We start from the raw sequence: 12,693 nt of genomic DNA, 5'->3' as shown, positions 1-12,693 counted from the left end.
CCCTGAACCTTGTGCGAGATTCTGTCTACCTACGTAGAGCCTCGTGAACTCTTCCTGCTCAATCTCTGTGATGGATCTAAACTCTGACAATTCTATCGCTTGCAGTCTCAACAGAGGCCGTTTCCGCTCCACTGACATCAAGTACCTCGACCCAGCAAATCACCCACATCCCTGAGTTCCACAGCCGATGCACTTGCCTGCGAATTGTCTCCAGAAGCCAGACTCTCGTTCGACCCAACACCGACCCACCTCCTGAGCAAACTGACCACCCTTCCCCTCTGCGCAGTCCCAGGAACCAGGAAGGCCTGTTGAATATCCTCCAAACTCAATCCTCGTGTTTCAGGCATGCTAAGCATCAACACCAACACACTGATTGCACAAATGCCTCCGAACAGAAAGTATGCTCCGTAGCTCGACTTTGCTAACAGCACAGGCGTGACAATCGCAACGATCCAATTTGTAAAGAAACCCAATCCCTGCGCTACAGCTGATGCCGCAGATCTCGTGGCTGCAGGTTGGATTTCCGACGCGTAGATTTTGCCGACTATACCCCAGGTAGCTGAGTATGCGAGCCCGAAAACGAAAACGAGGATGATGACCAGCCAGCGAGCGGGGTTCTGTGGTGTTACGGAGTTGGATGCGTACAAGGTGCCGATGGTGAACATGCAGAAAGTGAGGAGGCAACCACCGACGATTATGCTGCTGCGACGGGAAACTTTGTCTGCGAGAAGTAAAGCGGGGATGCTGATGCAGAGGATTAGGATGGCGGAGAGACCTGAGGCGAGAAAGGAAGAGGTTTTTGCAGAGATGCCGGCTTGGGCGAAGAGGGTGGGTGCGTAGTATCTGTTCCAGTCCATCAATATTATACTACTTGCAAGAGATGCTGCAGGGCTGAGGAAAGGGCAACTCACAAAACGCCATCGATACCGCTGAGTTGAATCACTCCTAGCACGTAGAGGGCCAGTAAGGCTGGTTTACGGTAGGGTTTGCGGAAGAGCATTGTTAGGCCTTCTACGGGACCTGGCTGTCGTGTGTTCATCTGTTGTTCGGCAGCTGGACCAAGGAGATCTTTCTCAGCCTCGACGGCGCTAAAATCGAGGCTTTTGAGTGCTTGGATGGCTTTCTCGCGGTGGCCGTGTAGCAGCAGCCAGCGAGGTGATTGAGGTAGTACCAGTGGCATTGTGGCAAGCAAGAGTCCGAGAACAGCTTGGATGATATAGGGTGCTGCATTGTATCAGTCCAGAAAACAGAGCATCAAAGAAGGAAAGGACTGCTGACCTCGCCATGAAAAGCTAGACTCTACTCTGACGCTGCCATAACAAGTAAAGTATCCAGCGCAGATACCCGCACAAGCCATAAACTGTGGCAAGGACACCAACATACCTCGTCTTACCGACGGAGCAATCTCAGTGATATACCTAGTTCATCTCACATCAGCATATATTTCTCGTCATCACCGCCATCAACGCAACAGAAACCTTACACGCTAACATTGCTCAACCACAACCCCTCACCAATTCCACAAAGCGCTCTGCCAGCGAGAAACACGCCCAACTTGTTGGCAGCTCCCTCCAATACAGCACCGATGGTAAACACCAACGCCCCTGCAGCAACAATAGCAAGGCGTCCAAAGCGATCAGCAAGTTGACCAGCAAAGAATGATGGAAACCCGCCGGTGAGCATGATGAGGGAGACCGTGAAGCCACGGAGGAAAGGCGATAGTTCGCCAATACTGCTTGCGAAGTAGGGCATTTCGGTTACGGCACCTATGCTGCCTGTATCGTAGCTGTGGAAGCAGAGTAAGTGATGTGGTTTTGGTTGAATGGAGGATGGAGGTGTAGATGCAAGAGGATAGACATTACCCATTCAGGAAACCTCCCAGAGAGATGGCGACGGCGGACAGAACATAGCCTGGCGGCTTAAAGATGGTGAGCTTCATATTTTAGCCGTTGGAAGGCGTAATTCGTTCAAGCTTGTGGATGAACAGAAGTCATCAAAGGCTGGAAATGTGATATTGACTGTTCTTATCTGTCAATCTGTTGTAGGATCGGTATTTTTGTACCAGACGTCATGGGTGCATGGGTTGGAGGTGGTTGCCTGCGATTGCACTCTGATGGTTGGTTGCAACACGATGGTGTAAGCAAGGTGCGGGGTCGGGAGGATTGTGTTTTGGCCGATGAGATGGCAGGAGCGGCGTGCAGAACTTGTCTTTTCGAACCATGACCGAACAGTCGAGAACAAGCACAATGAACTGTGGTCTGGCTGGCAAGTGGAGGTTTCAAAAGTATATCGAAGCTTTGTCTATCGTTTTCATAAGATACAGCCACCCGTGGCCTATCGCCAGGGATAATCAACACAAACCATGACTTTTCTCTTGTTTGCTCATCAGAAAACAACCACAAATCATATTTGTACAATTGGCGTTACTTTTTCCCATCCACACATCAAAAGTCATGCAGCTGAAATTTCCTATATCTTCAGTTTCATGAGAAGAATTTAGGCCTTGGTAGAGGGGAAGACAGCCTTTGCGACATTCTTTGCAGCCTCGAGAGCGCCAGAGAGACCGAACTGGGTGTTGATACCCTCGACACGGTGGGTCGAGTTGATGTTCTTGACCATGGTGATCTGGTAGCAGGTGGCGGAACCTTGACGGGAAATGATGGTCGAGTAGGCAAGGAAGTATTCCCAAATCTGTGGGAAATGTTAGTCGGCAGATATTGACAGCGTGAATGATGGAGGTGACTTACTCTGAACCAGCGCTTGCCGTACTTGGCCTCGACCTTCTCGCGGTTGCCCATCCAGTTGCGGTACCAGCGCCACAGAGTAGCACTGTAGTGAACACCAATGGTATCAATGCTCTTGATTTCAAAACCAGCACCCTCGAGCTTGTCGACAGTCCAGCCAAGGGGAGTAGAAGCGTCAGCACCGGGGAAGATGTACTTGTTCATGAAAAGACCCCAGATGAGATCCTCGTACTGCCAAGGCTTGCGGATACCAGCGTACTGCATGAAGAAGACACCATCATCGTCGAGCATGTCGTGGATCTGGCTGAGGAAAGTGGAGAAGTGACGGACACCGACGTGCTCGGACATCTCGAGACAGGTGATCTTGTTGTACTTGCCCTGGGGAACGGGAGTGTCGCGGTAGTCCATGCACAAGATACGGCTCTGCTCCTCGGGGACACCGAGCTTGCGGAGACCGCTGTTGCCCCAGGCAGTCTGATTGCGGCCGAGAGTGATACCGGTAACCTGAGCACCGTAGTGGGCAGAAGCAAACTTGGCGAGAGTACCCCAGCCACAGCCGAGGTCTAGCATGCGATCACCAGCCTGGAGAGCAATCTTCTGGCAGACAATGGCCAACTTGTTGTCCTGCAGTTCCTCAAGAGTCTCTTCCTTGTTGATGTCGGAGATGATACCAGAAGTGTAGATCATGCGAGGACCGAGGAACCAGGAGTAGAAGTCATCACCGCGGTCGTAGTGATCGCGGACCTGCTCCTCATCTTGCGAACGAGTGTGCATGATGACCTCGGGCATCATGCCAGTAAGGAAGAACCAGAAGAGAGACAGAGTGAAGCGGAAGTTGGCCCAGTCGTGACGGTACTCCATGACCTCGAGAGCGTCGCCATTGAAGTCGACATCGCCGTCAAAGTACTTCTCGTGGAAAGTCTCCATGGGGATCTTGCTGCGGCCGTGGTACTTTGCGCGATCGGCCTCCTTGTGGAACTTGAGGTAGTGCTCAACGGGGGCACCAGGGTAGCGGGCCTTCTCGTTTTTGCGGGGAGTGTAGCCGGAAGCAATGGTCCAGAAGGCCATCAAGATGGGGATGGCAGTCAGGAGACCAAAGAAGACCCAGGTCTTGAAGCCACCACCGAGCTTGTAGGCGATGTAGGCGGGGACACCGCCGAGGAGAGCGAACAGGACATAGTTGTTGAACGACTCGCTACCAGCTGCGTCGGCGGGGAGAGGGGCGTTCTTGATTGCTGGGTACTGTAGCAATTGGGTCAGCAATGAATTGACGATGGCAAGCAGAGAAAGTAGAGAGGCATTGGCTTGCAATAAGCAGAGAGGAAGACGCCCAAGGCAGAGGATTGCCTCTGGCACGCGAGCAGAAGGGAAGAGGGAAAGAGAGACTCACAGCAGTGCTGCGTACGCCAAACTCGGTGCTCTCGGGAGCAGGAGCAGGAACAGAAGGAGTCTTGATGAAGTTGGTCAACTCCTCCGAGTACTCGGACTTGTACTCGTCTTTGCTGGCCATGGTTGCTGCGGAAGACCTCGTCGTGTGAACAAAGAGATCCCTGCCAGAAACAGAAATGTGCAAGCACCTCTCCTTTTAAATATTTCTCAACAAACGACACGAAACTGTGTCCCCTTGACCACACGCGCCAAAGCTCCAAAAAGCTTGGGCCCTGTCCGCGTCTGAGTGGGTTGGCGGCTTTCTTATCCAGCGTTCCTCTCCATGGCCTGTCTTTTGGCCAAGGTCCAGCAGCATACAAATCACGGACAGACCAGATACATGGGGAACCTGCCTGTGGAGCCTTGCCTGGCTGTACCTCTTTCTGAGATTCACCAACTCCATGTATATCGTATCCTCGCAGCCACGGACACACATACTGTCTGCTGATTCTTGGCAAACGATGGATAGCAGCGCGCTGTTCGTTAACGACTCACCGATTCCTATCGCTGTTCGACTCCGCTGCCCGCCATCCCACATCTGGAACACTCCCGCGGGACCCTTGAACGCGTTATCGCTGCAATCGACTCCCTGTTTCACGTCTTTCCTCTGACATACTCTACACCAGCTTCAGACACAGTTTTGTTGCTTTTCTCAACTCCCATTTTCATTGAAGACCATTACTACTTTACATTTGTTGTCGTGAGCATCGATAGTCTGCCATCGAATGCTTCTTCTCGTTCTGTCTTTGAGCAACCTTTCCTTCTGTTTCCTTCTGATATCTGTACAACCTGAAATGGGGAGATTGTCAAGCCATAAAAGCAAGCACTGCCCCCTTTCCGCATTTTCCATCTTTTCCTTCTCCATCCATGTTGTCGTTACTGTGCTGTTCCATGTGTTTTGCGTCTCATGTCTCTTGGTCTTCATGTCTTCGTTCCTTCAAAGTCCCATATATGGTCCTTTAAACTCTGGACTCGCGGTCTCTTATCAGCATGTCACCAATAGAGTCCATACAGTAGGCGATGTACTCTGTGGTAGCCACAGCAACAGCGGCGAACGACTCCTCAAGGTCCTTGCCACGGGCGACGTCAAGCATGGCCTTCTCAAGTCCATCGTGCATACGCTTGAAGAGACTGCGATGAAGAGCCTTGACTTTAGCCTCAAGCCAATCGAGAGGATAGATGTTGGCGAGTGCAAAGGATGCGTACAGCATGCTAGCAGACATGTGGTCGTACTGCTGCATGAAGTCGTCTGTGGCCCTGATCGACACGGTGAAGTCCTCCAGCTTGGTCGAGTCTGAGAGATCGCGGAGCATGAGCATGTAGCTGGCGCGTTCCTTCCAGTCTGTATTATTTCTGGTGGGTCTGAAGGCGTACTTCAGGGCATCGGTGACGCACCTGACAGTCAAAGCCACCCTCAGAACGCGAAGATTGGTCATCTTCTTCGCAATGGTTGCGAAGATCTTGGTCCAGCACTTAATGTGCTTCTGCTCCCAACGGTTGTTCTCAGCCTCGTTAGGAATACCGTAGGTACGTACGTGGACGTGCAGTCTGGTGATGCAAGCAAGGTTTCTGTTGGAGACGGCTTTAAGAAAGCTTCTCAGACGTTGTGCATCGTCGAAGTAGAAGACAGTGTTACCGTAGAGAATGGGAGCAGTCTCGTGGTAGATGGTCCTGCAGGTGAGCAGCAGACTGTTGAGAGAAGTTTCCCAGTCCACACCCTCTATGGGCTGAGGCTTACGACCGGGGATACGATCGTACGAGAGACCTCCGTGGATGACCTTACGGCAGACGTTTCTGGTCGTCTTCTTGATGGACGACATAACGATTCTGATGGACCTGGTAGCCTTGGGGCGTTCGGGCTCACGATGCTCGGTGATAGCATCAAGAAGAGGGCTTCCGTCGCGGCAGGGCAAATCGTCATGGCGCCTGATGATGACGAGACGCTTGTCGAAGAGATGACCGTAGATCTGGTTACGGACCTCTACAGGTAGGCGAAGCATTCCTGGAGCAAGGGAGACATCCTCGTGTCCGTGAATAGCATCCCTGTCAGGCTCCGATACGAAGCTAGACTGAGAGTCCTTGAAGAGACCGTGGAGCGACAACTTGTGGAGAAACTGGGGCCACTTCCAGGTGCTTTTCTTGACAAGTGCATCCTGGCGTACGACAATTTGCTCGGGCTCGAGTTCAGGGTCTGGCTCTTCTCCAAACAGAGGTTCATCAGCGCGGGCATTGGTTGACATCAGATCGTCGGGAGCACTGAGCCTGCGGATGGTCTCACTGCCAGAGGCAGGAGACATCACGCGAGCGATCTGGAGAGTAGTCAGTCATTGGAAGTCTCTATATGCTGCTCGAAAGTCTAGACTTACGGGTGCTCTCTTGCGTCTGAACCATCTACGACGCTGTGGGGCAGGGGCTTCTGCCATGGTTGAAGGGTTGTTCATGGCTTGGCTACGTGTTAGCGGCTTCCGCAGTTGCACTTTCCGAAGGGAAGTTGGCTCGATGGCATACCGTGAGTGCTAAGAAGCAAGACCGTGAGTTCGAATCCGTTGCGTATCGCAAAGAGGTCAAGCAAGGTCGTGAGTTCGAGTCTGATGAGTGCCGAGTGAGGTGAAGAAAGGTCGTGAGTTCGAATCCGGTGAGTAACAAGGTAAAAGGACGGGCGCAGAGAAACTCGAGTGAAGGCTACAAGCTTGTAAACAGCTACTCCTGGCGGCAAAGCCGATGATGTTGTCGTACGCAAAGCTAGTGAGTGCGCCTGTCCCAGTCGCGGTGCGGTTTGCGATGATTTTACGCAGCTGTTCGTTTTGACGCCTGCTAGGCTACAAGCACAACAACTACTGCAAACTAACGCCAAATGAGTTTCAGCCTCAGTCTACCTACAATTCTGAAAGTCTGTGGTGCACACACGTTGCCACTGAGGTATACTCGAGTAGAATATGCGTCGTTTGCTTGCATGTTGTGTGCATGCTACGTACCTACCTTAGCCATATCGCAGACCATAGATACCTAGACCTGTCCAACTCCTGATCAGCCATGATGACAGAATGTATAACTTAGAGTGTTTTAACTTTGATGTGTATAGAGAAAGGAGCGAGGAGATGAAGTAGACCGCAGTTACTCGCTGCTGCGAGGCCTTATCCGAAAATCACCCGAACCAATGATCTGCTTCGACAAACGACTCCGTTCTACTGCATTCTGTCTACCCTGGAGTGTCAACTGTTCAAGGTTGCAGTTGCTAGCGATGGGTTATGAACTATTCATTAAGAAGCTGTGATAAGGCCTATGTGCTGTTGAGTTGATTGAATAAGATCGAACATGAACTAATAGATATAAGGATGTCAGCAAGAAGAATGGTTATCTCTTCGGCAACCGGAATCAGAGTCCGATTACCAAACAAGAGTAACAAAGAGAGGAACAAGTCCAACTAAAGCCATGCTTCAGCAGCTCTACAGCCAGAGCATCCATTTTACCCCGCTGACAGCACCGGAGAAAATGCCCCTGAAGAAGCGGATAATGATGACCACAAACCACACTCCCCACAGCAGACCCAGAACAATCCATTCCAGTACTGTGAACGAAGCTTTTTGCAAGAAGATCAATTTTCTCCTGCGGCGCCTGAGCACATTGTCAATGGCATCGTTGACTTGCTTGATTGCTAGCGTGTGCTGTGTGGTGAGCGCCACTGTGAAAGCATCTGCTTCATCGGCGGTAGAATGTACGAGAGGTGTAAACTTCTCGTCCACCTTGATTCGCAAGTCTGCCAATCTGTCGTGCAGGCCAGGAAGTTGGTTCTCGCGAAAAGAGGAAAGTTGCTTGGAGAGGCTTGTCGTTTGATCCTTGATAGTCTTGTGTAGCATTCGCGCAGCGAGATTGAATTCTTCCTTGACGCAGACAGGGTTGGTGCTCTGGCCTGACGTTTTTGCTGCAGCGACGTAGAATTGAGATGGCGGGTCGGCCGTACTATTAACGCGCCGTACGATCTCGTGAGCTTTTATTCCGCTGCTGAGGTAGAGAGCGCGTATGCGCGCAATATCAAGCGAGGTTACCATTGTTGGCTCCGCTTCAAGATCAGCACCATGGCGGTCTGAAATGCTCCAATGACGTTTGGAAGGCGAAGTCTGTCGTGATTGCGAAGGTGTCGCGTTCTCGACTGTTGACAAACCTGTCTCGAAGCCACCGGGCTGGCGAGTCTTGCGAAGGGGACCTAGGAGGTCTTGATCATTGCGATCGCCTCCATCGCTCGAGTAGCGCGAGATAGGTGTTCTTCGGGTTGGTGATACTGATGGCGACTTCTCTCGTGGAAGATTGATGCGAGGTGGGGCCAGCCTATCAAACCTAGAAGATCTACTCTCTTCTCTATGTAACTTGCTTTGCCGAGCAATGTGGCCCTCCTCTGCATCGCTTTCCGCGATTTGGTTGACTGGTCTGAAGGACGGCAAGTTGAAGTTGTTCAGCTTTTGCCGCTCCTGTTCTTTTTGCTTCGGAGTAGCGCCAACTAGGATAGAGTTTGATCTGTGCACGGGTGGCACCTTGCGAGGTCGGTTCTCGTCTTGTTCTTCGGTATCCATATCAGAGTCAGACATGTCTGAAGTGACCTGCTGATCTTTCTTGCGAGACCTTTCACTCTGACGAGAACTATCCGAGCGTACCAAGTCTCCAATGCGGCCACCCTTGAAGAAACGACCAACGCCGACATCCTTGGACATACGGCGACCTGGATTGAGAAATGTGCTGGTGATACTACTGGAGGTTTTGTGCCGCTTGATGCCTGGAACCGGAGGCCGTGAGGAGTCAAAACTGGAGCGAGGCGGATCAACATTATCGCTGACGTTGCGTGAACTGGCCAGACTGGCTAGAGTGGGGGTCGCGAAGTCTGTACGGTGGACCTTGTCGTCAGAAGCATTCCTGCTGGACCTGAACAAACCGAACTTTCTCTCCGGCGAGCTTTGGCGACTTGTGGGAGGCGATAGACTCATACCAAACGAAGGTATGTGATTGGCGACGGTGGGCGAGCTAGGGGCGGTAGAATCGTCAAAAGAAGGCCGAGTATGATCGTTGGGTTCATCGGTCTTGGACGAGTCGTTTCGTTTGTGATTGTTGACCGATGGACTATCAGCTAGAGTTGATGGGGCACTTGACTTCTCATTTGGCTGTTCATGGCCTCTATCCCACTTGTCTGGCGAGATGAAATCAGGAGAGTCTGGTTCGATGCCTAACGTCTCTTTCTCAATCAACTTTTTCATCTGGCGCTCTAATGGACCGGTGTTGTCAAGATCTGGAGCGTTTCCAGGGCCCAAGAACTGCTTCTTGCGGTTCGAGGGGCGAGCTGAAGTGGCACTGGACATGCTACTTGAACGCGATCTGTTTCTGAACAAGTGCTTGCGGGCCGAGTTGTCGCCATGTCGTAGAGAAAGGAACTTTGATCTGATGCGACCTCGATCCGTCTCATCATCACTCTTTAGGGTACTGCCCCAAGTGTTTGTGCGCGACATGGAAGGTCTGCTGTCGGCACTTTTCCTGGCGCTTCTCGTGCTCTCGAAACTTGAGCGCGGTTGTTGTGGGAATACTCGATGACCGTGCCTGTTCTCTATGCAAGCTCTGTTCCCAGGTTGTAGCAGCCAAACAGCGTCGGCCAACAGTTCGGCAGGGGTGAAAGACCAGTCAGTTTCGGAACGGGTGATCCTGGTCGCAGCTGTGTCGGTACGCCTGTGGGAGCGAGTAACTTGGTTTGGAGCATCATCCTGACCTCGGCTGGGTCGGCGGAAGGTTGGAAGGAGGGATGAGTCCAAGGTGGAACGGTAGGTAGGATCGCTAGCTTCATGCTCGATCTCGTCGATGTAGCTCTTGACTTTGGCCAAGTCTTCGTAGGCTTCGATGGGAGGATCAAGAGGTCGTTGCTCGCGATGACGGGCTTTGCGATTTCGTAATAGCTGCAGCGGATTGTATTCTCTTTCCAACTCTTTCTGACTCCTCTCGGAGCGTGGAGACGAAGCAGAGACGGTAGGTTTCAGAGGTGGGAGATTTGTCAACAAGCGTCTGTATTGGGAAGACAGCTCGAAGAACTTGCGTGCTCGGTCGGCGCGGTGGATGGTGGCCTGCGAGAAGTCATAGTCGACGTCTTGACCAGGTGTGAAGACGGAATCGTGCTCGGTGGAAGGGCGTGAAGCAGAGTCGCCAGGGGAGATGGGTTGAAGAAGGTCGTTGCCCATAGGGGATCCGGCAGAAACATGGATGGCAGGCGGACCACTGGAACGTACACGGCGCTTGTCGGTCGAAGGAGCAGGGACCTGCAGACTGGCACTGACATGGCGGCGACGACCTTCGCTCAGACTGAGGGCCATCTGTACCAGCTGCGTCGGGTCCAAAGAAGCCTGCGGCACGGGAAGAGGCTGGGCGGGACTGTTGTTTGGGCTCGAGACATTTTGGCCCAGTCGTGAGGGCATCCACGGCGTTGACTTGGTGGGCTTTGATGGCGAGTCGGTCGATTTGGACGACCTGGGCGGAGAGTCGATCTTGTCATCCTCGATGTCCCTTGGTTGGAAGAGGTTGCCCATCAAAAAGCCTCCTGACTTGAGCGGACGACGGCGGGATACGGTCAAGTTGTTGGTGTCATCCCTGTCTTTTCCTCTACGGCTGCCAGCATCGCTACTCCTGGCCCACGAAGCGTATTTCGCAGAGTCGGCATAGGCAGAGCTGCCTGTAGAGGTCCTATCGCTGTTGGATGCCATGGCCGACATGTCGCGCCGTCGTCGTGTTATGGTGCAGTGGCAGCAGCGGCAGGTGAGGGACCGACAGATCGAGAGAGGTTGTGTGTCGAGAACAACATGATCAGGTCGGGTTGGCTACACACGCACGTCCAGTGTCCATGCCCAAGAGAGAGAGATTATTTGATAATGTGAGAGCGATTGCTGCCTCGTGCTCGTGCTCATCACGACGCCCCAACTCGACGCGGGGGGCCCTTGAGACGATGATCGCCCGTCGGCAATTCCGCCTTGAACCGTTCCTTGTCCCGCGAAGCGTCCAAGTGTCATGATCCTCCTGTCTGTCATCTCGTTAAACCCTCGTCCACCAACAACAAACACAACCTTGGGTGGCCTTGACCGCTGATCAACAAAATTGATATATACACCCTCTCGCCTTCCATTCCTGTCTCTGCTTTCGATCCTTCGACAGCCGTCGAGGTCAATCAAGGGCTTGGAAGTGACATCATGCTTATTCAGGATAGCTCCCTCCTTCGATCTATCGATAGTTGATTAGAAATGCATCCTTGAGTACTTCTCCTCGACTATGGATAAAGGCCAAGTATTATTACCCTCTGAACCCTTTCACCGTATTCTACCATTCTCCACTTCAACTTTCTCTCTTCAACACATCTCCACAACCACGATTCACAATGCCTCCAATTCAAAAAGGCTCGACCGTACTAGTCACTGGCGCAAATGGCTTCATCGGTAGCCACATCGTTGACCAGCTCCTCCAGCTAGACTACAAGGTTCGCGGCACCGTCAGAACAGAAGCGAAAGGCAAATGGGTCCAGGACTTCTTTGACAACAAGTATGGTCAAGGTAAACTCGAGCTTGTCGTTGTGCCTGCCATGGGCGTGAAAGGCGCCTTCGACGATGCTGTCAAGGGTCAGTTTCTTCTCAAGCCGCTCTGCAACACAAGCACTAATACTCTACAGGCTGCGAGGGAGTCGTCCACGTCGCGACCAACATTTCCTTCTCCAAGAACCCCAACGAGGTCATCCCAGACGTCATTAACGGTGTCACCCACACTCTCGATGCCGCCAACAAGGAACCCTCGGTCAAGCGATTCGTCTTCACATCGTCTTCTACCGCTGCAACCAACCCTATCCCCAACAAGGAGTTCAACGTTGACCAGTCGTCGTGGAACCAATACGCCATCGACAAGGCCTGGGCTGATCCACCCTACACCGAGGCCGACAGAGCTTGGAACGTCTATGGCGCTAGCAAGACCCAGGGAGAGCAGGCTGTATGGAAATATGTCAAGGAGAACAACCCTCACTTCGAGTGTAACACCATTCTCCCTAACGCAAACTTCGGCCCTATCCTCGACAAGAGTCAGGATGCAAGTACTGCTGGGTGGATCAGGGACATTTTCACGAAGGGGTTCGCACCTCAGCTTGAGCAGATTCCACCTCGTACGTTCACGTTCTCCTCGTCTGCGGCTTTTCGTAAACTAACTCGTATAGAATGGTTCGTCAACGTCCAGGACACCGCACGCCTGCACGTCGCCGCTCTCATTGATGCCGACATTAAGAATGAACGTGTCTTCGCCTACGCCGAGCCTTTCAATTGGAATGACGCCCTCGCCGCCATGCGCAAAGCTCGTCCCGATAGTGAGGTCCCGGAAGACCGCAAGGACAACAGCAGGGATTTGAGCAAGATTCTGCCTCAAGCTCGTGCTGAAGAGATCCTCAAGAAGAACTTCGGTCAGGACAAGTTCATTGGACTAGAGGAGTCTATCGAGGCCAACATTCAGAATCTGTAGACGATGTTGT

General features: G+C 52.4%; 5 protein-coding genes across 5 annotated transcripts; 1 reads left to right on the top strand and 4 right to left on the bottom strand.

Annotated features, from left to right (window-relative positions):
* Positions 1 to 137: 137 nt before the first annotated feature.
* Positions 138 to 1,939, bottom strand: M436DRAFT_75016 (general substrate transporter; the record flags this gene model as incomplete). The annotated part of the gene is made up of 5 exons (XM_013569521.1): positions 138 to 843; positions 912 to 1,224; positions 1,279 to 1,418; positions 1,484 to 1,786; positions 1,863 to 1,939. 5 exons carry the CDS (start codon positions 1,937 to 1,939, stop codon positions 138 to 140), a joined length of 1,539 nt encoding a protein of 512 aa, XP_013424975.1.
* Positions 1,940 to 2,496: 557 nt separating this feature from the next.
* On the bottom strand, positions 2,497 to 4,254 carry M436DRAFT_84263 (S-adenosyl-L-methionine-dependent methyltransferase; the record flags this gene model as incomplete). The annotated part of the gene is made up of 3 exons (XM_013569520.1): positions 2,497 to 2,691; positions 2,748 to 3,986; positions 4,135 to 4,254. The coding sequence occupies 3 exons, from the start codon at positions 4,252 to 4,254 to the stop codon at positions 2,497 to 2,499; spliced, it is 1,554 nt and encodes a 517-aa protein (XP_013424974.1).
* Positions 4,255 to 5,131: 877 nt separating this feature from the next.
* On the bottom strand, positions 5,132 to 6,412 carry M436DRAFT_52614 (uncharacterized protein; the record flags this gene model as incomplete). The annotated part of the gene is made up of 1 exon (XM_013569332.1): positions 5,132 to 6,412. One exon carries the CDS (start codon positions 6,410 to 6,412, stop codon positions 5,132 to 5,134), a length of 1,281 nt encoding a protein of 426 aa, XP_013424786.1.
* Positions 6,413 to 7,618: 1,206 nt separating this feature from the next.
* On the bottom strand, positions 7,619 to 10,909 carry M436DRAFT_84261 (uncharacterized protein; the record flags this gene model as incomplete). Its single annotated transcript, XM_013569519.1, has 1 exon — positions 7,619 to 10,909. One exon carries the CDS (start codon positions 10,907 to 10,909, stop codon positions 7,619 to 7,621), a length of 3,291 nt encoding a protein of 1,096 aa, XP_013424973.1.
* A 656-nt stretch (positions 10,910 to 11,565) lies between these two features.
* Positions 11,566 to 12,683, top strand: M436DRAFT_52872 (NAD(P)-binding protein; the record flags this gene model as incomplete). The annotated part of the gene is made up of 3 exons (XM_013569368.1): positions 11,566 to 11,803; positions 11,854 to 12,333; positions 12,385 to 12,683. 3 exons carry the CDS (start codon positions 11,566 to 11,568, stop codon positions 12,681 to 12,683), a joined length of 1,017 nt encoding a protein of 338 aa, XP_013424822.1.
* Positions 12,684 to 12,693: the final 10 nt, after the last annotated feature.

Source organism: Aureobasidium namibiae (assembly GCF_000721765.1).
Source record: "Aureobasidium namibiae CBS 147.97 unplaced genomic scaffold scaffold_15, whole genome shotgun sequence".
Classification (NCBI taxonomy): domain Eukaryota; kingdom Fungi; phylum Ascomycota; class Dothideomycetes; order Dothideales; family Saccotheciaceae; genus Aureobasidium; species Aureobasidium namibiae.
This window is presented reverse-complemented; position numbering and strand designations above follow the sequence as displayed.